The 24118-nt window shown below is 53.5% G+C and overlaps 1 protein-coding gene across 3 annotated transcripts; it reads right to left on the minus strand.

Annotated features, from left to right (window-relative positions):
• Positions 1–3864: 3864 nt before the first annotated feature.
• Positions 3865–24091, minus strand: ZNF341 (zinc finger protein 341). 3 transcript variants are annotated; one of them, XM_041478705.1, is made up of 17 exons: positions 23751–23776; positions 20998–21089; positions 19653–19763; positions 18646–18723; positions 18377–18564; positions 17157–17309; positions 16016–16243; positions 14580–14775; positions 13916–14000; positions 12740–12930; positions 11633–11826; positions 10445–10653; positions 8814–8910; positions 7903–8035; positions 6987–7098; positions 6136–6206; positions 3865–4953 (listed from the first exon to the last, which is right to left on the minus strand). In XM_041478705.1, exons 3-17 carry the CDS (start codon positions 19759–19761, stop codon positions 4442–4444), a joined length of 2556 nt encoding a protein of 851 aa, XP_041334639.1. In that variant the 5' UTR covers positions 19762–19763; positions 20998–21089; positions 23751–23776; the 3' UTR covers positions 3865–4441. The 3 variants fall into 3 exon arrangements, with proteins under 3 accessions (XP_041334639.1, XP_041334637.1, XP_041334640.1); XM_041478703.1 differs by lacking the exon at positions 20998–21089 and having other exon boundaries at positions 23751–24091; XM_041478706.1 differs by lacking the exons at positions 18646–18723; positions 20998–21089 and having other exon boundaries at positions 23751–24091.
• Positions 24092–24118: the final 27 nt, after the last annotated feature.

Below are 24118 nucleotides of genomic sequence, written 5' to 3' on the forward strand. Positions count from 1 at the left end.
GGGCATTCCAAACCTCCCTGGGCAGCCCCTGCCAAGGCCTGACAACTTTTTCCGTCAATAAATTCTCCATAATATCCACCCTGAGCCTCCCCCGGCCCAGCCTGAGGCCATTTCCCCTTGTCCTGTCCCTGTTCCCTGGAGCACAGCCCGACCCCCCCGGCTGTCCCCTCCTGTCAGGAGCTGTGCAGAGCCACAAGGGCCCCCCTGAGCCCCCCAAGCTGCTCCTGGTGCTCCATTCCCTTCCCTGGACACGCCTGAAGTGCCCAGGAGCAGAGCCTCGTGTCAGTGCCAATCCCCTCCTCCTCCAGCACCATCCCACGGCTGGGCTGACTCCCCGTTCCGTACCCCTCAAGCCTGCTCCAGTGTTGAAATCCTTATTCTTTCAAACTTCCTTTTCTGATGTGCCAACTGTACAGAGATAAGTCTGTAAATCCACAAGCAGGGTTAATGGGTGGTGACTCACTGTGAGCTCATTTCCTGGACACTTAAAGCACATGTTCTGGGCTGTGGGGGCAGCATGGACATCATTCCGTGACGTAATCCAGAAGTTCACAGGACACTGGACATCAGTCCATGATGTCATCCAGAATTTCACAGTACCTACTGACAAAATCCCCTGAGGAAATTGAGTCTTGAGTACCTCAGCCTGGTGACAATTTGATACTTTTGACTTATTTTTCTTTGTGCTTGGCCTCAACCACCTGTAACGATAAACCTCCATATCCAGTCACAGCAGGGTTGTGACAACAGATAATTAATAACAGACTTAGACAATAATAATGTTTGTCACTGGAAATCACACAAGAAAATTAATCACTGCTTTGGAGCAGGGCTGGGATATCACACACCACCTGGAAAAGAGGAAAATTGACCCAAACAAATGCTTGCTGGGTAAGAGAGCTTTTTTGTGCCCTGAGAAAGAGGGAAAAGCACTGCTCTGGGAAACACAAAGAACGTCCTACGTACCAGGTGGGAGTTGAGCAACAGAGCCCTGAAATGGCTCCTGCCCTGTTCCACCTCCCTGCCACTGCAGGTGGGTGGGAAAGGCAAATAGAAAAAAATCACTGAGGCTGATGGGAACTGCCAGGGCAGGAAAGCTCCAGCTGACAGCACAGGAGGCTGAGGAGAACAGGAGAGGAAGGGTTTTACATGCCCTTCGCTTCCTCCTACACAAGTGTCTGCTGTCACTGAGCCCCACAGACCTCTGCTCTGATCCACTTCTCCCCAGGCATGGCTCTGGTTCTGGGGTTCTCCTGGGAACTTCCAGAAAATGCCAAGATGCTTCCAGAGCTGGGTGTGTAAAGAAAACAGCAGTGCCCGGGACACAGGGAGAAAACCAGTGCCCTGAGCACCTCTGATCCACCCCAGCCAGTGGGCAAGGCTCTGCCAGGGAAACAGAAATAGGGAATTCAGGCAGAAATCTTCCCTGCAGCAAATGGAAGAGCTTGTAGATGTCAGAGTTTGCAGGAGCTGAGGCAGCTGGACAAGAGCAGGGCAGGGAGGACAATCACTCCAAGGTTTACTCCAAGAGGACAATCATTTTGCTCAGGATAAAAGTTGTTCTGGTTCAACACTGCCCCATATGCAAACACTACCAAGCATCCAGAGTGGCATCTGCGAGCCCTGGTGTCCCACAGTCGTGTCAGGGGAAGTCCCCAGCCTTGTGTCCCTCAACAGTCACACTCAAGGCAGTGGGTGGCTCTGCTCCCATCCCCAGTGTAGCCAGCTGAGTTCCAGCATCCCACTGAGCTGGGGGAAAGCAGCATTTGGGAAGGGCAGGCCAGGTCTCCAGACAGGGCTTCTGAGCTGAAGGAGCTGCAGCCACACATCAGCACCCCAAAACAGACCTGAGTGCATAGGGCACACAATGACACCTACAGCATGGGACTGAGGGGAGGAAAACAGGAAAAGTATATTTAGCCAACTACTTCCTGATCCTGTTCCCCTCCTGGGAGAGCAGAGTAAAACAAACACTGTGGGTAAATAAACTGCCCTTCAAAGGAGACAGGAGCTCTCACACAAGCACAGGCACACCTAAGGAGGAAGGACCACCTGAATGTCCCCAGCTCATGCCAAGCACATCCACCAGGGCAGGATGATCTGGGCAAATTGGTAATGAGGTCTCAGGACCTCTCTGCAGCCTCCTTCCTTATACTGAGTCAGAACATGGAATCAAAGAGTGGTTTGGGTTGGAAGGGACCCCAAGAATCATCTCATCCCACTGCCTACCATGGCAGGGACACCTTCCACTGTCCCAGGCTGCTCCAAGCCCTGTCCAACCTGGCCTTGGGCACTTCCAGGGATCCAGGGGCAGCCCCAGCTGCTCTGGGCACCCTGTGCCAGGGCCTCAGCACCCTCAAAGGGAAGAATTTCTTCCTAACAGCACATTTAAATCTTCCATCAGCTTGAGGCCATTCCCCCTTGTCCTGTCACTCCAGCCCCTTGTGAAAAGCCCCTCTCCAGCCTTCTCATAAGCCCCTTTAAATACTGGAAATTGCCATATTTCAACACATCCCCATCACCTCTCTTCCCATCCCTGTGTACCCCTGGATCCTGGCTCCACCTTCTCCACCCCCTTCTAAGAGGCAGGGGCAAGACTTCTCCTTAGCCTCATGTAAATCCTCAACAACCCCTTCTCCCAGCCTCCCCGGGAAGCCCTGAGCTCCATTTCCTTCCATCTACCAACAGCTGGAGGTGCACTAACATCATCAAAAAAGTGAAATGAACAGAAAATAAGTTAGGAAGTGAGTGAGCAAAGTGAACTGGTGGCAGACCCATTCAGACTGTCACTGTGTGACAGTGTCCCAGGAGTGACAGAGTTAGCCATCATTACACAGAGCACTCAGGGAGCACAGTGTACAGCCCTCTGCAAGCTGCTGGTTTTAAGATTTTAAGAATTAAGGAAGGAGACAAGAAGAACACCTTGAGTCAGACAATGGGTTGGATCAGACCAGTCAGACCAGTAATGCTGGGCTGAGTGCTGCAGTGGCCAGAACAGCCACAGAGTCCCAGACACAGGCAGGATTTCCATACCCAGGACTGACTGAACCCTGCAGCACCTCTGGATAAACAGGCTGGGAATGCAGCACTTTGCACCCACAGACACCTCAGCAGCTCATCACACAAGCTCACCTGGGAAAGCTCAGCTTGGCTTGCCCTACCCTTGGAGCAGGGAGAAAGCGTGGGAGAGCAGAGCATGGGGACACCCATCCCAGCAGGCAGCAGGATGTGCAGGTCTGGGTGCAGATCCTTCCCCTAAAGCCAGTGCATCCTGTGGCAGTGGGAAAGCAGAGGCTGAGGGCAGTACAGGAGGGAGCCTGGCAGGGCACTGGAGCAGGCAGCAGCACCCCTGCCAGGGCTCCAGACCCACCCCTGCACAACGGGAATTTTCACTTCCTGGGAATTTTCAGCTCCCATGCTGGCTTTGGGACTCCTGCTTAGGAAACCAGAGAAGCCAGGAGGACAACAAACGTCCCAGTGACACCAGACTTCCCTGCTGCTCAACCACACCAACTCCCCACTGAAACTGCTGACAAGCACTGAGCTGAGGGAACGTAGAGGCTGGGAAGCAGCTGCCAGAGCTTCTCTGCAGCACCTGGCCCAGAGCTGACACTGGAACATTGGCTCCTGGAGGCATCACAGGTTTCCTGTGTGGCCTGGCCAGGTCACCTCACCAAGCCCTTAGTGAACAGAGGGGTCACATTTAACTCTTCCCAGGGATTGACTCATTGATGTCTAAGGCACTCAGAAATCCCTGGATCTGGGGAAAAACCATAAACACTGTGGAGAGAACAGCACCCAGACAGAAGAGCCCCTCCACACACACACACACACACACAGGTTCCTACACACTGACTCCACAGGTGAGGTCCAGAGTGTTTATAACTTGTAGTACAGACACGGTGATCTTTCTACTGAGATAGACAGAGAGAAGATACCAGACAGAAGTCTATTTGGGGTATTTCTGAACAGTGTTCCCAAAGGATCTCAGGATGAACTTGCTTCCACTAGGAAGGATGTTTGCTCTCAGAAGGGCCACCCAAATACTGGGCAATACAGTTTTTAGGCCAGAAAAACCACAGATGGGACAGGCTGTGATTTGCAAAGCCACCTGATTTCAGCAGCTCTGTTTGTTGCAAGTTTGCATGGTCCTTCTTCTTCCCTGATTCAGGGATCTTTGTCTTTCTTGCCCTAAGCTGACCCATGGTACAGAGGGACAAGAAATAACGGAGCCACCCTCTTCAGTGCCTTGTAGGCATCAGTGGCCTCCAAGCAGTCCTCTGCCCAAGGATGGGAGGAACCAGTGGAGATGGAAGCCATTCCCTCGCATACCCATCTTCCTCCCTAGAAGAGCTTTGGTCTTTTCCACAGGGATAAATTTGAGCACCAAGTCAGACAGTGCTAGCAGCAGCTCTCAGCCACACAGTGGCTCTGGGCATTGTCACTCGGAGGTCTGGATGTACACAGGGACAGCCAGCATGGTGCAGGGCCCGTCCGAGGCCGTCTGCAGCTCTGCCAGGGCCAGGTTGGAGGCCATGCTGTTGGGCTGCCCAGGGACCAGCTCCGGGTCCGCAGCTCCTGACCCGCCGACCACGATGGACAGGACGGCGTCCGACTCCTGGAAGGGCTCCTTGTTGGGGCCCCCCTCGGGGGAGCTGTCCCCGGCAGCGCCGTCCTTGAGCTCCGGCAGCCCCAGCGCGCCCGGCAGCGCCAGCCCAGCCTTGCGCCCCCGCGCCACCCGCTTCTTCTGCGCCTTCCTGAGCTGCAGCTCCTTGTCCTTGGGCGAGCCCAGGCGGCACTTGTGGTCCCTCATGTACTTGTGGCGTGTGAAGCCCTTGCTGCACGTGGGGCAGCGGTATTTGTAGTTGCCGGTGTGTGAGCGCTGGTGCTCCACCATGTGGGCGCGGCGGCTGAAGGACTTGTTGCAGTACTGGCACTTGTGGATCTTCATCCCTGCACACAGAGGGAGTGGAGTTAGACCCAGCCATCCTCCCAGGGAGAGCAGGACAGCTTTGCCTCCTCCTCCAAGGAGGTGCTCCCTGATCAAAGGGAGGAGACATTGTGCCACACACAGTAAAGCTGGGTGGCTACAGCTTCAATGTCTTTGTTTAACCATAACAATTTTATGACTTTGTAAAGTCAGAAAATGTCCTGAGGTGGAAGGGACCCCCAGGATCACCAGCCCAGCCCCAGCCCTGCCCAGACCCCCCAACAACCCTAGCCTGGGCACCCCTGGCAGCGCTGTCCCAGCGCTCCTGGAGCTCTGGCAGCCTCGGGACCGTGCCCATTCCCTGGGGAGCCTGGGCAGTTCTCCCTCTGGGGAACCTTTCCCTGAGCTCCAACCTGACCTTCCCCTGGCTCCTGTCACTGTCACAGAGAGCAGAGATCAGTGCCTGCCCCTTCACTCTCCCTCAGGAAGAAGCTGCAGACTGTAAATAAATACTCGTCTCAAGTAAGAGCACTAAAATATCACCAGAAAAGCATGTCAAGTTAATTGTGATGAAAATGCAAAACAATCTTGAAGTATTGTTGTTTTCAGGTGTATTTACTAAATAAAGAAATTTTCACTTTTTTCCCCCTCCAAAATATGGGAATGTACAGTCTGAAAGAACCTATGCCTGCACTATCAGCCCATCCCATCTGATCCCCCTCTGCAGGGCTTTGGGAACAAAGAAAGATGTCCAGTTTTACCCCAAGAGATAAAAGTCTGATTGTTCCCCCTGGGGCATGGGAATAAATAATGGGAATAAATTATTTGTCTTTATTAGAATTGGAAGCATCATTTTTAAACACAAGAAGGGAAAAAATCCCATGAGATCTTCTTTTGCATGTGTGATGGGATGGGGGAGGAGTGGACAGAGCACTCTGGATATTTACTTGATAGCAAACAAACCAAATAATCCAGCTCAGCTCCTGAGTCTCATCAGCAGGCCCTGCCTACAGATTTTGTCTCAGAAACCAGCCCAAAGCTTAGACATAATCCTGAATAGATACTCACTTAAACAGGCTTGCAGCAAAACAGAGTGAAAAAATCTGAAGCCAGTAAATTATTCTTATTTCTCAGGCTTAGTCCTTCTGTCACATGTTCCTGCAGCACCACAGGGAATCCCAGTGACTGCATTCCCAACCACTCACCTGAATGGGACAGAATGTGAGCCTTCAGCTTGTCAGGCCTGTTGAACTCTTTATTACAGCCTGTGTGGCTTCTGCAACAACAACAGATGCTGGTGAGATGTGGGAACCAGCTGAGGAGCAATGCATAGACAGATCCCAGATCATAAACACATCCATGACACTTCTCCTTAAGCAGCACCTAGATGTTTCTCTTGGTGCAGCCTCAGCAGGAGTTCCACTATTTCAGCCTTTCTGGGAGGGGCAAGGACTAAATAGGCTGCCACAGGGACGTGTGGCTTTTCCTAAATTACACATGGTCTGTGTCTCACTATGAATGCTCTAAAATGCAGCAGGTTCAAGACCCCAGCTGGAGACAGAAGCATTTTGGAAGGAGGTATGAGGTTGGTTGGAGCAGGGAGAAGCCAGTCAGCCTGGGCTATTTCAGAAAGTCCATGGCTGTGCCATGGATTTGGGACTGCAGCTTCCAAAATTCAGTTCCTCTGGCTTGTACATTAGGTCCTATATTGGTATGTATTTTTGGAGACATGGCAGTGAGTAAGAGCCCATCATCCAGGGAACCTCTGTGGTCAAATAATGCTCCTTCTCTCTCTAGTGCTCCCCCAATCCTCCCATGAAGGCAGGAGTTATTTTACAGGGCTGATGAAGCAATGCAATGTGGCCCTACAGGAAGACAGTAACAAAGAATTGGGACTTCAACAGCACAGTTCGTTCAACAGTTCACAGCACACAGCATTCCAACCTCTCCAGGCAGCCTCGTGGGTGCCACAGTGTCCCCTAGGACACCTGCAGGGCACATTCCCCCCATCCCAACCCCGTTCAGATATGTTGGCATGTGCAGACACACTACATACGAGAAGGGACATTTGTACTTCTTGAAGGGCTCGTGGATGAGCATGTGGCGCTTGAGCTTGTCCTTGCGATTGAACGCTGCGTCACACACCGAGCACTTGAAGGGCTTCTCACCTGGGGAGGAACAGACCAGGGCTCAGGGACACTGCAGCCACACAGGCTGCTCTGGCCATGCACAGGCCACCAGGCCAGCTGTGCCACACTATCAACTTCCCTGCCCTATGGACAGATCACACAGAATCACACAGAATTTGGTTGGAAAAGACCTTTGGAATCATAGAGTCCAACCTATAACCTAACACCACCTTGTCAACTAGACCATGGCACTGAGTGACACATCCAGGCTTTTCTCAAACACCTCCAGGGATGGTGACTCCACCACTTTCCTGAGCAGCCCATTCCAGTGCCCAATCACCTTTTCTGTGAAAATCTTCCTGATGTCCAGCCTAAACTTTCAGCCTAAACTTCCTGGTCATGCTGGCACAGCTTCACACTGTGTCCTCCTGTCCTGTTGCTGGTTGCCTGGGATAAGAGACCAACCCCTACCAGGCTACAGCCTCCTGTCAGGGAGTTGTAGACAGCGATAAGGTCTCCCCTGAATCTCCTTTCCTCCAGGCCAAACAACCCCAACTCCCTCAGCTGCTTCTCAATAAAATAATAAATGGATGGGCACAACCCATGCTGCACACTGCTCCTGCTCTCCAGGGCCAAATTCCTTAGCTCTGCCACCAAAGCAAGTGAGGAAGCCACCTGTGTCCCCCATTTCTAACGAGTGCAGTGCTGGGCACCAGGCTGAACCAAACCCACTGATCTGAAACCACGTTACTACAGATAACTCTGTCATTCCTGCTGGCAGGGCACAGGGCAGCTGGGGCTGTGGCACAGAGGTGGTGAGCACTGGCAGCAGGGGAGCCGTACCCGAGTGGATGTGGGCGTGCAGCTTGAGGTAGTGCTCCCGCCGGAAGAACTTCTTGCAGATCTGGCACTTGAACTTGCTGCCCCCGCCATGCGTGGGGATGTGGCGGCGCAGGTACCGCTCGCAGGGGAACACCTGCAACACACAAACACACAGCTCAGAGGGAACACTGCAACACACAAACACACAGCTCAGAGGGAACACTGCAACACACAAACACACAGCTCAGAGGGAACACTGCAACACACAAACACACACCTGCAACACACAAACACACAGCTCAGAGCTGGCACCACACACGGGACATCACAGAGTGTGTAGCCAGGATAAAACACATAAGAATCATGGAATAGTTTGGGTTGGAAGGGACCTTAAAGATCAACCAGTCCTGCTGCTGTAAGCAGGGACACCTTCCACTATCCCAGGCTGCTCCGAGCCCTGTCTAACCTGGCCTTGGACACTTCCAGGGATGGGGCAGCCACAGCTTCTCTGGGCAGCCTGAGCAAGAAGCTCAGTCACTGCTTTCCCAGGAAGGATGCACAGTGAAAACCTTCAGGATTGTATAATGAAAGTATAGATAGGGCTTTAAAAACAAGCAAAAAAAAAATTTAAAACAGAAGAAGCGCCAATTCTTAAGAAACACAGAAGCTGAAACCTTGCTGTCAATTATGTAACACCACTGTGCTGAGGACCAGCATCTCAGAAGGATGCTCAGTCTCCCAGCAAAGCCAGCAATAGGATGGGCTGGGCAAAGATCCCCAGCAACTCCTACCTTCCCCACAGAGTTTAGCTTCACTGTCTGCTTCCTCATAATCTGTTATGCAAGGCTCCTGCTCTTGGAGCTGAGGGTTCCTGTCCCCCCTCAGAGCCCCTGCCAGGTATCCAGGCCTGGCTCACCGTGGTCAGCACTCACCTTCTGGCAGTGAGGGCAGGGGAAGTTGTGCGTTGCTGTCTGAAGATGGTGCTCCAGGGCTTCTGGGGTGGAATATTTATTGACACACTTCACACACCTGCATGCAGAGAGAAAGGACAGAGCCTGTGAGCAAGGCTACTGCAGCAAACCCCACACCACCGGCAGACCTGCCCAGCCCAGCTGCCTTCCAGGGTGATCTTTGACAGGGCTGATACAGAAAATAACCACTCAGGTGCTCTAAAACCTCAGCAACCCACATGCCAGTTCACATTCACACTTAGCAGCCTTTAGAGAGGGAGATGCTGGAAAACTGGGTGGAGAAGCCTTTAAATACTAGTGCACTTGCCACAGGCTGCCATGGGAGCACCCAGACTTGAGCACACATTCCACACTCCTTCCTTATGGAGACAAGCCTTAGGTAAGGACTTCACTTTACTTCAAACACCTCCTTCCATCTTCATTGCTTGAAGACATCAGCCCCCAGAGAAGGAGCTGGGAGTGGGGACACATCCTGGCAGTGTTTCTGCCAGAGGGCTCTGCCAAAGCTGACTGACAGCAGGCACTGGGGACAGGCACCATCAGCAGTGAGGACAGAAGCACTCACACCCTGCTCCTGCTGTGAAACCCCTTCTGCCTAGGTCAGACTAAAACCTCCTCAAGCTCAAGCAAGGTTCTGATCTCAGGGATCCCCACTACTGAGCTGTAGAACAAAGCTCTGTAGTGTAAGGATAACTAGAAACCATGGTCTAGACAAGAATTAGCAAATATTTATTCCATGAAGTTCCTAAGTGAGCCCAGTATCTCCTGGGCTTCCTACCCTCCCTGAACATTTCTATGGGCATTCCAAAAGCTACGTGGAGCTCTTTGTGGAACTTCTCACACTTTCCCTCCACACTAGTAGAAAATCTTTCCAGGGAAAAGACCCTTTTGCAGCAAAGGGATAGGAAACGTTTTGCTGGGCACGGCTTCTACAACCCAGAATCCCTTTGCTGCAGGTGCAGAATCATAGAAAACAGGCTGGGAAGGGCTTCCCTGTCTCTCTGACCCAGCCCAGGGCAGGTTCAGCCGTGTGTATTTGTCCTGGTTTAGAATCCTGGTTCCCTGGGAACTTCACTGCCTCAGCTAGCAAAAACTAACTAAAAGCAAAGGAGAGCTCTCTCTCACTGTCCGTTCCACAGACAACACTGTCCAGGAGAAGGACTGGGAGGAGTGAGTGCAGCTTCTGAAAACAAACTGTGCACTACTTTTGTTGCCTTGCCTTCACTGTCAGAACCAGTCTTAAAGGTGCAAAACTTAGTTCTGGGCTAAACAGATGAATGGAGATGCAATTCAGCATCATAAAGTGACCCCAGGACACCATCTCACTCTTGACTGGTGATAAGAGGAATTGCAGTCACGGGATCTTCCCACATAAGCAATCCCAGCTTTTCACTGTCCTTCAAAGAGACTCCCTGCATTCAAACTGCTTGGCCTTTCCAGTCTGATGGAGGGACCCCCCCCACGTGCCACCTGGGTGTCCAAAAGCACCACAGCCACTGGACACACGGCCCGCTGTCCCCTCTAAGGTCCCAGCAAGCATGCTCTGCACCCACTCACTCCTACAAGCCTTGTGAGCAGCGATTGTACTGTACTTGTACACGGCCATGTCCTTCTTGGGGCTGTGCTGGGGCAGCAGGCTGTGCGAGTACTGGTGCACGCCCAGCTCGTACAGCGAGGGGAAGTCCTTGCTGCAGAGGTGGCAGCGGTAACTCAGCTCCTCCTGGTGGCTCTTGATGTGCTCAAGGAAGGACTCCAGCTTCTGGAAGGTCTGGGCACAGGTCTTCACCACACATTTGTACACCTGGGGAAAGGAGAGCAACTGGAGAGGCTCACCATGGAAACAAGCAGGGAAAGCCCTCTGCCTATAGGCAGAACTGCCTTCCTTTCTGGAAAGAAGCACAGACTGTCAGGGCACACCCTGAGAAAGCAAGATGGGACAAAGGGGTTGATGTGACGGCCTGAAAGCACTTAAGTGGGTGGGACCACAACACCCCAGAAGTGATTAACCCAGGACCCAAGAGCTGCCACTTACACTGAAAATTTTGGACTTCACAGAATCATAAAGGTTGGAAAAGACCTCCAAGATCAGCGAGTCCGATCTTTGGCAGAACACCACCTTCTTAACTAAACCACAGCACCAAGTGCCAAGTGCAGTCAGTTACTGAACACTTCCAGGGAGGATGACTGCACCAGTTCCCTGGACAGCCCAGTCCAATGCCTGACAACCCTCTCAGTAAAGAAATTCCTCCTGATGTTCAACCTGAACCTCCCCTAGCACAGCTTGAGGCCATTTCCTCTTGTCCTGTCCCTTGTGGGAACAGAGCCTGACTCCCCCTTGGCTGCACCCTCCTGTCAGGGAGTTGTGGAGAATAAGAAGATCCCCTCTGAGCCTCCTTTTCTCCAGGCTGAGCCTCCCCAGCTCCCTCAGCCAGTCCTCCTCTGCCTTACTCTCTAGAACCCTTCCCCAGCTCCACTGCCCTTCTGTGGACAGGCTCCAGTACCTCCATGTCTTTCTGGAAGTGAAGTACCCAGAACTGGACACACTTCACTTCTTTGCTTCCTCCCTAGCCACCCAAACCTGCTTGGCTGAATTTCTCACTCAGTTTTCAAAGGAGTTTTCAAAGCCACCGAGCCACACAGCTACAACCCTGAGAGCTGAGCTGCATGTGAAGAACTGGCAGCTCTACAGACCAAAAGGCTCAGGTCAGACCCTGATAACGGGTGCATTATATGGAGCCAATCCCAATACTGCCACCCACCCAGGCACCCTCTGTCCCTACCTGCTCGTTCTTGTGCTGTGTCATGTGTGATTTGAGCTGGAAGTAGGTGTTGAACTTGCTGGGGCAGAACTGGCACTGGTAAGAGCTGTCAATCAGGACAACCTGCTTGGCCTCCAGCTTGGCTGCCTCACTCTCCTCCAAGGGGCTCAGCTCCTGGGGCGGGGGCACCGCGTTCCGTGAGGGCTGCGGCAAACCTGGAGAGAGGGAAAGTGCCAGCCTGCCATGAGACAACTCTGAAAGCTGCTCTGCAAGCACCGTGCTGCCAGGACACACCAGGACAGGCTCTTTCTCTCTTTCAAAGACAGACTCTTTAGATCAGATGAATCTCACTAACAGAGCTGTTTAAAATGTGTTGACAGATTATTAACGGCTCTGACTACTCCATCTTCCCCTCCCTAGCCCATTCTTTTTTTCCAGGGATATAACTGTGCTCTGTGGAGCAGTCAGAACAGGCCTCCACCAGTGAACCAGAGCCAGATTTACTCCCACCATTGGCAGGAGAGAGGAGGTGAGATCCAGCCAGTGGTTCACCGTCCATGATGCATACAAAGAGAGCTCCAGTTGTCCCTTGTCCTAGACATAACATTGCCACTGCATTCCCTCCGCTACCAGGTCTGAGGCCACCAGCAGAAAGGGCATCCAGACAACAGCAAGGAGCTCTTCTCTGCCTCAAGTCTTTACAGGTGGCCACTGCAGGCAGATCCAGCCTGGGTATGACCTGACAGTGCAAAGCCAGAGCACTGGGCTATCCTAAACCAGCAGCTGTCTGTCCCCTAGGCCAGAGCTGTCAGGTGTGGCTTGTGCACTGCCAAAGCTGTACTGCGAGGGAGTGAGAAGGGAAAGACACCTGGCCCTGTTAATGCACACACTGGGACAGAGTTTGGAGCCACTGTCTCCAGCAGCACCTGAACCCACCATGGGGGTATGAAATCATGCAGCTTCCAGCTGGACCTGAGCAAATGCCACTCTTAGTGTGAGATGCTAAACACTACCAAGGAATGCAAACAGCATACACAGCTCCCTTCTCTGCCTGTGTGGAGGTGCAGAGACCTGCAGCCTCCTCACACCACTGCTCTGCCCCACACACAGCATCCCCAGGCACCACACCTGGGTTCTCCTCATCCTCAGGCTGGCTGGGGTTCAGGGCCATGACCTGCACAGTGATGGAGTTGCGGGAGATGGTGCAGCCCAGCCCTGGAGGCCACACTTTATGGGTCTGCATGTGCTTCTTCACGTTGGACTTCTGGGCAAAGGCTCGGCCACACACGATGCACTGGAAGGGCTTCTCACCTGTGTGACTGAAGGAGAAAGCACCAGGTCAGCAGCTGGTGGAGGCAGCCCCCAGGCAGGGCCTGTGGGGGGACAAGGACAGTGCTGGCACCTGGACCCACCAAACAAGGGCTTTGAGACCAGATTCACCAGAGGTGGATTGTGAGAGGCCTGGGGAAACAAGTTTGGTGCACAGACAAAACACCTGTGGTCTGGGAATGACAGGGGATCAAGGGAAGAAGCAGGAGAGGAAAACAGCTCTGCAGCAACATCAGGGCATTAACTATCAGGGTCACTGCACAGACCTTGGGGACCTCATCACTTTCTCAAGGATACAAGCTTTTCCTTCCCTGTCACCCTTCTCTCTCCTGCACACATCTCTTCTAGCTTGCAGCCCCCTGATCTGCCTGAATATGCTCTCCTTCGTCCATAGCAAAAAGGTTTTTCTACTCTGCCCTTCTCCTTCAGGAGAAAGTGAAGAGTCCAAGCTGGGAAGAGGTGCAAAACCCACCACTTGTTCCGTCTCATCTGTTCTGAGTCCAGCTGACTCCACTGGGGAGAAAAACTCTGCAGATTTCAGCTTCCTCCTGCCAGGGAAAAGCTCTCTGATTAGAGCTCCCTGTATAGACACTGAGCTTAGCTTACACTTTGCTAACAGCAGCAAACAGGAAGGCTGCAGGTTGCTAGGGAGGGATAGGAAAGGGAAGGGCAGAGGCAAGCAGTGGGAATGCTCCTACTCCAGTGATCAGGTGACAAGAGGTTTGGCTGTCAAGGTCTCATCAGCAAGGAAAATGAGCCTCCAGTCCCAGCACATAACCAGCATGAAGATTACATCCATGATACAGCCTTCACTCCAGTGACTGGGGAAAAGGTATTCTGGGGTGAGAAGAATGAAGAATCTCTCCCATTGCAGCACAGATTCTGGGACATAACAAACTGGACTCCCCCAGCAGAGCTGTGCCCCACTCCAGCCCAGTCACTCTGCTGTGTGCTAACAGGGCAGGGCACTGTTACCTCCTGATGTGCTGCTGCAGGTCAAAGTTCTTGGTAAAGGCCTTGTCACAGTATGTGCATTTCAGCTTGGGGGACTTGGGTTTGCCTGAAAGGAAGAGCACACACAAGAATGAGATCATGTGGCACAGCTCTGTCCCTACAGTGTCACAGGGCCCTCACCCCAAGACATGACTGTTCAGGACCCAGAATAAAGAGCTTATAGGGAGGTAAGATCTGCCTGGCCAGACTGGGGAGTGGCTATGGGCACAAACATTCATAAACACAGCCTGAGACAACTCTACAAATCCTGAGCAGTGTAGTCTGCTGGGGCAAGGCATTCCCCTCAGGCAACAACCACTGCCTTCCAGGGACCTTTCCAGCTACAAAGCACCAACCTTAAAGGTGCTTTGGGCATTGGGAAAAGACACAGCACGAGTGAGAGGAAGGGCCTCAGCTCTGTCTCTGCTGTGAACCCCCCTGGTCATCCACCAGTTTCATGCAAGGCCATCGTGTTCCCCTCCAGAGCTGCACAGCCAATGCCACCCATCAGGGAGCCCATGGCTCAGCAGCCCAGCTGGGACAAGCCCAGTGACCCTCAGGGCAGGTGCTGGAAGGGACTCACCTTCCTGCAGCCCACTCAGGACAAGCCCAGTGACACTCAGGGCAGGTGCTGGAAGGGACTCACCTTCCTGCAGCCCACTCTCGTTCTTGCAGCGGCGAGTTTTGGCAGCAGCAGGGGAATCAAAGCCAACCACAGAGCCTCCTCCTGCACTGCTCAGGGGGGTGGGAGCACTGGTGCTCTTGGCCTTGAACCCCTGCTTCCCAGGGCTGTACACAGGGGGAGAGGGGTACACAGGGCTTTCCACACACTGGCTTGATACCTGTGAGAGGGCAGTTCATCAGTGGAACACATTTGCTACAGAGAATTATACCATGCCCTAAGTCCCATCTCCACCCACACCAGGCTGCAGTTGGGCCGACTTTTCTTTTGCCAAACTGGATCAAATTTCTGGTTCACTGGGCCAACAATGTCTCTCTAATCAAAACTGATACCCTTCACAGTGTGAAACTCTCCTGCTGAACATCAAAAAGCATCCAGAAGTTATTACAGCAGGAACAGGGCAGCAAAGAAACATTCTGAGGGAGCTGTCTTGTGCCCCATCTATGTCTCATGCCTGGAAGAGTTTCTTATCCCTCTGGAGCAGGTTACCAGAAGGATCACTGCTGACCCTGTGGGTTCACACCAGTCCTGAAGCAGGGATCTCCAGGTCCTGCTGCCTGTCCTGGCAGGACTGCAGAAGGGAAGGAAGGCACAAGGAAACTCCAGGTGCCAAAGCACAGCTGTTTATGTCAGCATCAAGATTAGGAAAGAACACTTAAGAGACAGAGTGATCAGTCTGGGGTGATAGTTTAAAGGCGTTTCTGCTGCCCACCCCGACAAATTAACACAGACCACTATTTATCCAACATCCCCATCCATTCCTGTCCACTGGCACTTCCAGATCAGATTCCAGTTACACAGGTAAGGATGCCAAACCCCAGCCACATCCAGCAGCTCCTGTTGTGAAGGGCAGTGCAAATGTAGAGACTGCAAACAGCTGATCCACCAGTAAATCCACACCTTGCCTGTGCCATTCTTTAGCAAAAGCCACCTTGACAAGCTCATTGAGATTTAGACTGGATTTTTCTCTCCACATAAGCTGAAGTGTGCAGTGTGATGCTCTGTGCTTCTACAGAAGGTGAAGCCCTCACCTCTACTCCCTCTCACTCCCAGCATATGCAGGTATCCCTCGGCCAGAAACAAATGTTCAGGTCTCCTAAGCCTGTGCCAGTCCTCTGTCTCTCTTAGCTGTTTCTCCTGTTCTCAGAATCCTTATCATCTTACTGATCTCCTGTTTGCTGCTTTCTCCCAGAGAAAATAATTGTTGTCAAATAACCTAGCCCATCTTCCCACACTGTAATTCCACATTCCTTAAGGCCAGATTGGATGGGGCTTGGAGCAATCTGGTCCAGTGGGAGGTGTCCATCCCAAAGGCAGGGGATGAGCTTTAAGGTCCCTTCCAACCCAACCCATTCTGTGATTCTCTGAGGACAGATCCTTAGGGGCAGCCCTGGCCTTACCTCCATGGGCGGGTAGGGCTGCATGCCCAGGGTCTGGATCTCCACGGTGCTGGATGCTGCCATGGGAGCAGGGGCACTGTACACCTCCACCACGCCGCTGCTGGGCTGCCCGGGAGCCCCCAGGCTCGGCGGGGGAGGCGGAGGCTGCGGCGGGGGCGGCGGAGGGGGCGGCGGCGGCGGAGGGGGCTGGGACAGGTAGCCAGCCCCAGCGTGCATACTCATGTTGCTCTGCAACCAGAGAGACACCACACGCTGGAAACGCGGCAGCCAGGAGCTGAGGGGCTGCTCCCCCACACACACTCCCCATCCCAATCTGCCTGCAGGAACAGCAGGGATGTCTGTGCACAGCACAGCACATCCAGCTGGCAGGCTGGACCACACTGTGCTGGAGGCCTGGAGTGACCTGCGGGTATACATTGCCTCCTCCAAAACCCAAGCCCTCAAGCCCCACTTGTTTTATTGATTTGTTTTTAAAGCTTTTAATCCTTCTTGTTACAAGGAATATTTTCAGAGCACGGAGAGCATGTACAGCCCAGCCAGTCTGGGGAGAGCCCAAACAACACTCCCAGGAGGAGAGGAATCCATAGAGTAAGCTGACAAGGGCCCTGGAAGCCAATCATGACATGGGGACTCAAAAAAAGCTGGAGAGACCACATTACAAAGATCTGCGCATCCAGCAACAAGCAAGTTTGTGAGCAACACCAAGCTGTGTGGTGCAGTCAAAACACTGGAGGGAAGGAATGGGGATGCAGAGGGATCTAGACAGGCTTGAGAAGTGTGTCTGTGTGAACCTCAGGGAGTTCACCAAGACCAAATGCAAAGTGCTGCACCTGGATCAGGGTGACACCAAGCACAGATGGGCAGTGAATGGATTGAGGGCAGCCCTGAGGGGAAGGACTTGGGACTGTTGGTGCATGAGAAGCCCAACATGGCCCAGCTGTGGGCACTTGCGGCCCTGAAAGCCAACCATGTCCTGGGAGGCATCCTCAGCAGTGTGGACAGTATCCCTGGAAATGGTCAAGGCCAGGCTGGACAGGGCTTGGAGCAACCTGGTCTAGTGGAAGGTGTCACTCCCGTGGCCAAGGGGCTGGAATTGGGTGAGCTTTACCCGCGACTCCCTGGATCCACACGTGCCCCTGACCTGCACCGGGGGCTGCACCGCTGGCATGGGCTGGTCCAAGGAGGTGAAAGCAGACATGGCTGACATCAGCACCTCGTCACTGACCAAGATGTTCCCCTGCACCAGAGTCTGAATCAAAGGTGATGGGGGAACTGTGATGTACGTAGAGATTTGCTGAAAGAAAAGAAAGATACACTGTTAATCAGCAACAGGACAAAACAATAGCTAAAAAACAATTACACTGCTTTTTCCTGAGCCTCAGGATCTCTGCTTTCACTGCCTCTGGTCAGCAGTGAGCCACAGTAATTATCTGCAGCTTCCTGCTGAGTATGTGGCAGTTCTTAGCTCCACAAACGTTCTTCAGAAAGGAGGAAAAAAATATCACAGTGGCTCAGAAAGTGGCCACTGGCTGCAAGTCAAATCAGGGTTATTAAACAAGATCTGCAGGACAAACTGGTCACAGACAAGTTCAGGCCTCTCCTGGGTGCTTGCCCCAGCAAGGGAAGGTGGAAAACTCAAGGAGGCTGCTCTGGCTCAGACAGTGAATGTGAGGCTCATCTCTTCAGAATGGACTTGGGTTATAGCAGGGAAGGGGGGCTGTTGAATTTCTTGGCAGTAAATAAGCTGTGTTTACAGCCCTGTGAAGAAGCACCATCCACTGGGACCACATTAACTCGCAAAAAGCAGCTCGTTTGAAAGTACTTTGGAAGCCACAACTGCAGGCACATTACATGTCATGCACCAGGGACTCCCACTGGAGGATTCTCTAGGGAACAAGAATTACTCCAGAGGGATATTCCCCCAACAGTCATCACACCACATTACATGGGCTTATTTGCAAGAGTGAGACAGAAGGGATGCAGAGACAAAGCTGCTCCACTTCTGCCCACGAGCCAGACCACAGCCCAGGGGACAGCAAGAGCACTGTGAGTGCACCCAGGCTTGTGGCCAGGCTCTGACACTGGGGCTGCTCAGTAGAGGCATGGTTTGGCTACAGCACAGACAGAACATGAAACCCCTTCTGTCCTGTCCTGAAAAAAGGCTGTCAGACACTCCTGCTGGAGGACACCTCACTGCAGAGGGCCCCACTTTAACCACGAGGTGAAAAGCCAACGAAGGGACAACAGCTGAGACTCCTAGAAAAGAGCTCAGTCATGAGACACCACCGGATCTAAAACCATCACCCCAATGCCCCCCAGCCCCAAATCCCAGCAGCAGAGCCTGTGCCTGCAGCACGGTACCTGACGGGCAGCACTGGGAGCCTGCTGCACCGAGGTGATGGACGGGGTGTACACGCTGTTGGTGGCCAGAGATACCGAGGAGAGGGACGGGGCACTGCCCTGGCACTGCTCTCTCTTGTGGGTCATGAAGGCTGGCAGGGAGTTGAACTGCTTCTTACACTTCCCACACAGGAACACATCTTCGTCATCTGCAATGAGGAAGAGCTTCAGGCCTTCTCCTGCATTCCCCAGTGCTCCACCCAGCACCCACAATGCAGGGGAACAGGCACCTTTGGATCTCTGCATCTCGAGGACATCCTTGTCAGGAGAGAGCAGCTGCAAGGGCCAAGATGTCCATCCTCCTCTCCCTAAAACCAAGTGATGTGACTGAGCCCATCTTAGCCCTGCTCCCATACACAAACCCCACTGTCTCCCTGGGTCACACTACTCCTTATCTCTCTCATGTCTGCCTTATCTCAAATACAGGAATGACCAACCTTGCTCCTGTAGCACCCTCTGCTTTTAGCCAAAGTAGTTCCTTCCAAAGCATCAGCATTATGCTGGCTGAGGCAGATTTTATTACTCAGGTTGCACAAAGCACAAGAAGTACCTTGGATAAGGGCACAGAGTCGCTGTCAGCTTGTGTCCTAACACCCCTCCACAACACTGCTGTTTTTTGGCACCTATGCCTGACGTTAGAAGCAGGAAGAAGACAACCCAGTTACATGCCCCAGCTGAAATCTGCAGTGTTGGCAAACCACACACCATGTGCACTCCATCCAGGCAGACTCACAAGGCTGTTCCCCTGTCTGAGTCACAGCCTGAAGGTGATCATTTCTGGGGACACTGTAACTCCTGGGGGATATCCTTGGGGGATAACTCCCCATCCACCCAGCAAATTCTAGTCCAGCACCGTGAGGGTCCACATGCACATAAATGACCAGTTCCCATATTCATTCACACAGGATGTTCCAGGAGTACTTGAGCATCTCTAGAGGAGAAGGAGTGGATATTAAATAAAAAACATGAACAGTAACAGGAACTAGATGTGGCTTCTCCCTCTCCTTGTGTCTTTATTGCAAGCTCACGGTCAAGTCTGTTGTCATGACTGTCTCCAAAAACATCACTGCTCGCTTGGGCACTTGTCCCTTCCTCCTGCTCTGTCTGGTCTTGCTGAGGGCTCACAACACTCACAGCAGTACCCTATATACCCAGCTGTTCTGCCAGCTGTGCACGCTGCAGGGGAGATGTGCAGCCCTCCTGCCCTGTCCTCTGTCCCAGTGCCAGCAGGACTCACCCATGGGCTGGATGGCGGCGGAGGAGTTGACATTGGGAGCAGACGGGTCCGTGACACCTCCTTGCCCATCCAGTAAGGACTGCACAGCCAGCACTGTCTGATTATCCATCCCTGAAAGGAGACACAAGCACGGATGGTGAACTGAACACAGCCACACAGGGGTGTTTGGGCACTGGGAGCTCACTCCTGAAACACTCTCCAGCTGCTGCTCCCTCCTCCCTGAGTCACTCTCACCTTCTCACCCTCTACTCCACAGCAACAACTACCACACAACAGCAACACTCCCACCTGTCTTCAGAAGTCCTTTGGTGCAAAAAGAGAAGGGAAGAAGGGCAAAGAAAGCCAAAAGGGGGTTTGGTTTCAGACACCTGCTGCACAAAGGAAGGATGCTTATAACACTGGGTATGAAAAGAGCTGAGAATGTCACAGGAAGTGTGGGGATGTCACAGGGCAGAAGCCTGGGTGGAACTGCCCAGGGCTGCAGCACGGACACCAAGCTCAGGGCACACAAAATCCTTGTGTGCAGCAGCTCTCCCAGCAGCAGTGTCACAAATGCCTCCCTGTTTTCAAGGCCTGCATTCCCAGATTTGATCAGACACAGGGCACACACACCCAGTCAGATTTGTTGTTACAATCAGCTTACTTGCTTTGGCACAAACATTTTTCACTACAGCTAAAGCGTTTTAAAATATTCCAGATAAATACAGAAGACTGGGACTGCTCATCTAGGGAGACAACCTGGCCAGCAGCACGGGACTGTGAATTAAGCATGACACACTCTATTTAGAAACTGAATGTAAAGATACAAAGGACAACCTGATTTTTGGGAGAAAAGAGCAAAAAGGAGTGATTTTCATGCACCACTTCTTCCTATCACTCTTTTATGACACAGAACTCACAAAGGAAGCAAATGGCACAGCAATATCTCGTGGATTAAGGAAGAGAAGAAAGCTGGGGAGTTCTTAGGTGGTTTTTCACTTCCAGATCTTTGCAAAATGAAACTGCAAAACTCTGAACTCAGAATTATGTGCCACAGGAAAGGAAAATCAGTCTGATCACTCCTAAGCAGTGAGGTGAGGACTGTGCTGAGATGAGGGGAGATTGCTCAGCAGACAGCAGCAGGAAACACAGTGAAGCACCATAGCAGACCACAGGATAAGGGACCAGCACAGCAGGAGCATTCACCACCCCAAGTTCCTCTCCTAAAATTTCTTCTTAACAACTGGAATGTTACCTTCTTGATGGGGAATACCCTTTCAAACTACAGTCTTTTAAAGCTACCCTAAATACTCATTTCTCCTGCATTCCCAGCATGAAGTATGTCACATTAAGACTTTGTGAATACCTTTCTCATCCTTTCACTGAGGAGATGCTGCAAACCTTGCTTGTGTCCCTGGGAGAGAGCAGGGCACCATCCTCCAAGGGCACAAGCAGCTGCTGGAAGGCAACAGATCCCACTAGATCACACACTCCCATCAAATTCCCACCATGCCTATGGGAAGCCTTTCACACAGATCACAGAGGCACAGCAAAGCTGCAGGTCCAGTTCAGCAAGCCTTGGCTTGCAGGGAGAGCTGGAGCCAGCCCTGCAGCTCAGCCCCATCGGGAGAACACCACTGGAGCAGTGCTGGGAGGATCTCCTCACTCCAGCCAAAGCCCTGCTCTAAAACACACCTCCCCCTGCACAAAGAACCTCTGGCCAACTGCAAAGGGAGCACTGCAGGCTTCTGATGGCACAGCCAAAGCACACAGTGGCATTGAGCAGTGCTTCTCCAGCAAAAATAAGCTAGGAGGAAAAGAAGGATCAAAAATTCAGGTGAAGTATAGCATGGGGATAATTATGACTGCACAAACAGTGCCACTCTTGATATGCCTGGCATTGGACAGCTGGGTTTCCTTCTGGCACAGAGTCAGATCTTCCAAGGAAAAAAGCCGAACAACTGCCTTGATGCCACGAGGAGGAAGCAGCTTCAGGAGAGGCTGAGACCTGAACACAGTGATGCAGCAACACTGTCAGTGTTGCACTCAACCTCTTCATGGAGAAAAATGGCCCAGGAAAACAGAAATATAATCTGGCAATTCAGAGGCCCTGCACTTCACTGAGGAACTGCACACCACCACACTTCCCAGAGGGAAACCCCTGAGGACATGGTTAGTAACCCATGAAGACAAGCTGGCAGTTACTTGTTACATGATGCCAGTCACAGCCATGCACAGACTCCAGGAGAAAGCTCTGGATCGATCCTGCCCTGCCTACAGCCAGCACCAGCCCGCAGGATGCTCTTCAGCCATGGAACTGAAAAATCCCAGCTCCCTCTCTCCTGGCAGCAGGAGGAGCTGAGGTGCCCAGAGCCTGACAAAACCAGAGTGATTTGGGGAAGCCAAGATAAAAGCACAGGACTACTGATCTGTGCTTTTTTTCTTCCCTTTCGAATTTCTCTCAGCTGGAGATGAAGCAAGACTGTCCATGTCACCCAGGTGCTAATTTGCCCCTGTGATAAAGCCTTTTTTTCTGACAGGAGCACCAGGTGCTTTAGTGACAGGTGAAGATGCACCTGTGCCCTGCAGCACTCTGAGACCAGGCTGCTCTAAGAATGCCAAGTCACCATCAACTTGTAATCCAATCAACAAGACAAAACAAACAAGCTCAGGCGCTAAAAGCTGCCAATTGCTGCGGGCTTAAAAAACCCCCACTCTTTTTCCATTTGCTAAAAAGCTTCGCTGTCCTAAATGCTGCAGGGAAACTAACACAATGAGGAGCTGATTGCAGAGAGGAAATAGGGACCTGATTCTACACTGGGTGCTGGCAAATGCACCAAGTAACCTCACAAAATAGAGAAAAAATATTTATTCTCTGCTCCTCTCTGTGCTGCTATCGTCACAGGTGATATACAAAAGCACAGGTAACAATCCCAATGTCACACCTTCCAGGTGGTGGTATCTTCTCATGTAATCCAATTTAGGAAATCAATACCCATGAAATAGTTTCTCTCCAAAGAAAGTAGCCCCTAGCCCAATGCCAGACTGCCACAGCTTAGCACATCGTCCTCGGACGGCACCTGTCTGTATCGGTGTCCCAACACCAAAGTGAGATGTATTTGAGCACAACCTGTTCACCCACACAACTGCCTGGGCTGTGCCAAAGAGCACAGCCACCCCTCAAAATACACATGCAGGGGCCAGCACCCACCCAGGCACTATCCCTGGGGCTGGCACGGAGCATGGCACAGCAGTGGGACGGGCAGTGTGAGCCCTGGGGCATGGGGAGGACGGGGCACCCAGCACGCAGGGACACGGGAGGTGCAGGAGTGGTGAAAGTGCCCTGGGCATTGGTGGTGCTGCTTCCTAGGCACAGCGACAGGGGTGATGGGAATGCCCCGGTGGGCACAGGAGCAGGGAGGGGCTGGGAGGGCTGGAGCACCAGGGGCGGGATGGGGATGGAGCGTCCAGGAACCGCAGGGACAGGATGGGGATGGAGCGTCCAGGAGCAGCACACACAGGACGGGGATGGACTATCCAGGAGCAGCAGGGGCAGGATGGGGATGGAGCGTCCAGGAACCGCAGGCACAGGGACAGGGTAGGGATGAGGCGCCCCAGAGCAGCAGGCACAGAGCAGGGAAGGCATGGGATGCCTCGGGCCGCCGGGCAGTGGCACAGGGTAGGGACGCGGTGCACCGAGCACAGGGCCCGCGGTTAACGAGGGCTGCCCGGTGCACGGGGCACTGCGCTGGGCGGTGCGGGGATGCGGCGGAGCACAGGCAGGAGGTGGCACAGGGCCGGGGGACCGGAGGTGACAGTGCTGCCGCAGGGAGCCGCGGACGGCGTGGGGAGCCGCGGGCTGCGGCGGGGGCTGCCGGCGGGGACTGCAGCCGCGCCTGCGGTGCGGGCAGCGGAGGAGCAGCGCGGGAGACAGCCCGGGGCTACCGGGAGCGCCACACGCCGCGCCGGGCCGGGCCTCACGGGGCGGCCCCGCGGCGGCCCCTCGACCCGCGCGGCGGTGGCGCTGGACAGGGGGAGCTCGGAGGAGCGGGGGTCGCGCACCCCGGCTGTCGCCGCGGCCCGGGAGGTCCCGGCGCGGCCCCGGTCTGGCCCCGTTACCTTCCAGCGCCTCGAAGATCGCCTGCGCCATCTTGGAGCGGCGGCGGCAGCGGAGCCGCCAGGGGGCGCCCACCGCCTACTACGGGCCTACAGCGCGGGAGGGGTGGGGGAGGCCCGGGGGCGGGGGGATCGTGTTCAACTCGGGGCGCGGCACTCGGGGAGCGGCACTGCGACAGCCCGCGCAGGGACCGCCCGGTGGCCGCCCTTGCCCTGATCGGGCTTCCGGCGTGGCCGCGGCGGCCACGACCCCCGGCCCATGACCGGGCTGTGCCGGGCCAGGCTCACAGGGGCGCCCGCCGCCCTCACGGAGCGGGTGGGCGGGACGCCTCGCTCAGCCCTCGTTGGCTGCAGGACAAACTTTCCGCACC

This window comes from Pyrgilauda ruficollis, unplaced genomic scaffold (genome assembly GCF_017590135.1).
Source record: "Pyrgilauda ruficollis isolate IOZ18807 unplaced genomic scaffold, ASM1759013v1 scaffold46, whole genome shotgun sequence".
NCBI lineage: Eukaryota > Metazoa > Chordata > Aves > Passeriformes > Passeridae > Pyrgilauda > Pyrgilauda ruficollis.

Excerpts from the sequence above, each read along its gene's own strand:
- ZNF341 (XM_041478703.1), bottom strand. The coding sequence starts at position 23,781 with ATGGCGCAGGCGATCTTCGAGGCGCTGGAAG. Across the intron at positions 18,724-19,652 it reads CGCCGCCATCCAGCCCATGG|GGAGAGGAGGATGGACATCT; the intron begins GTGAGTCCTGCT and ends ACTTGGTTTTAG. Across the intron at positions 17,310-18,376 it reads CTCCCAGTGCTGCCCGTCAG|CAAATCTCTACGTACATCAC; the intron begins GTACCGTGCTGC and ends CTTTTCTTTCAG.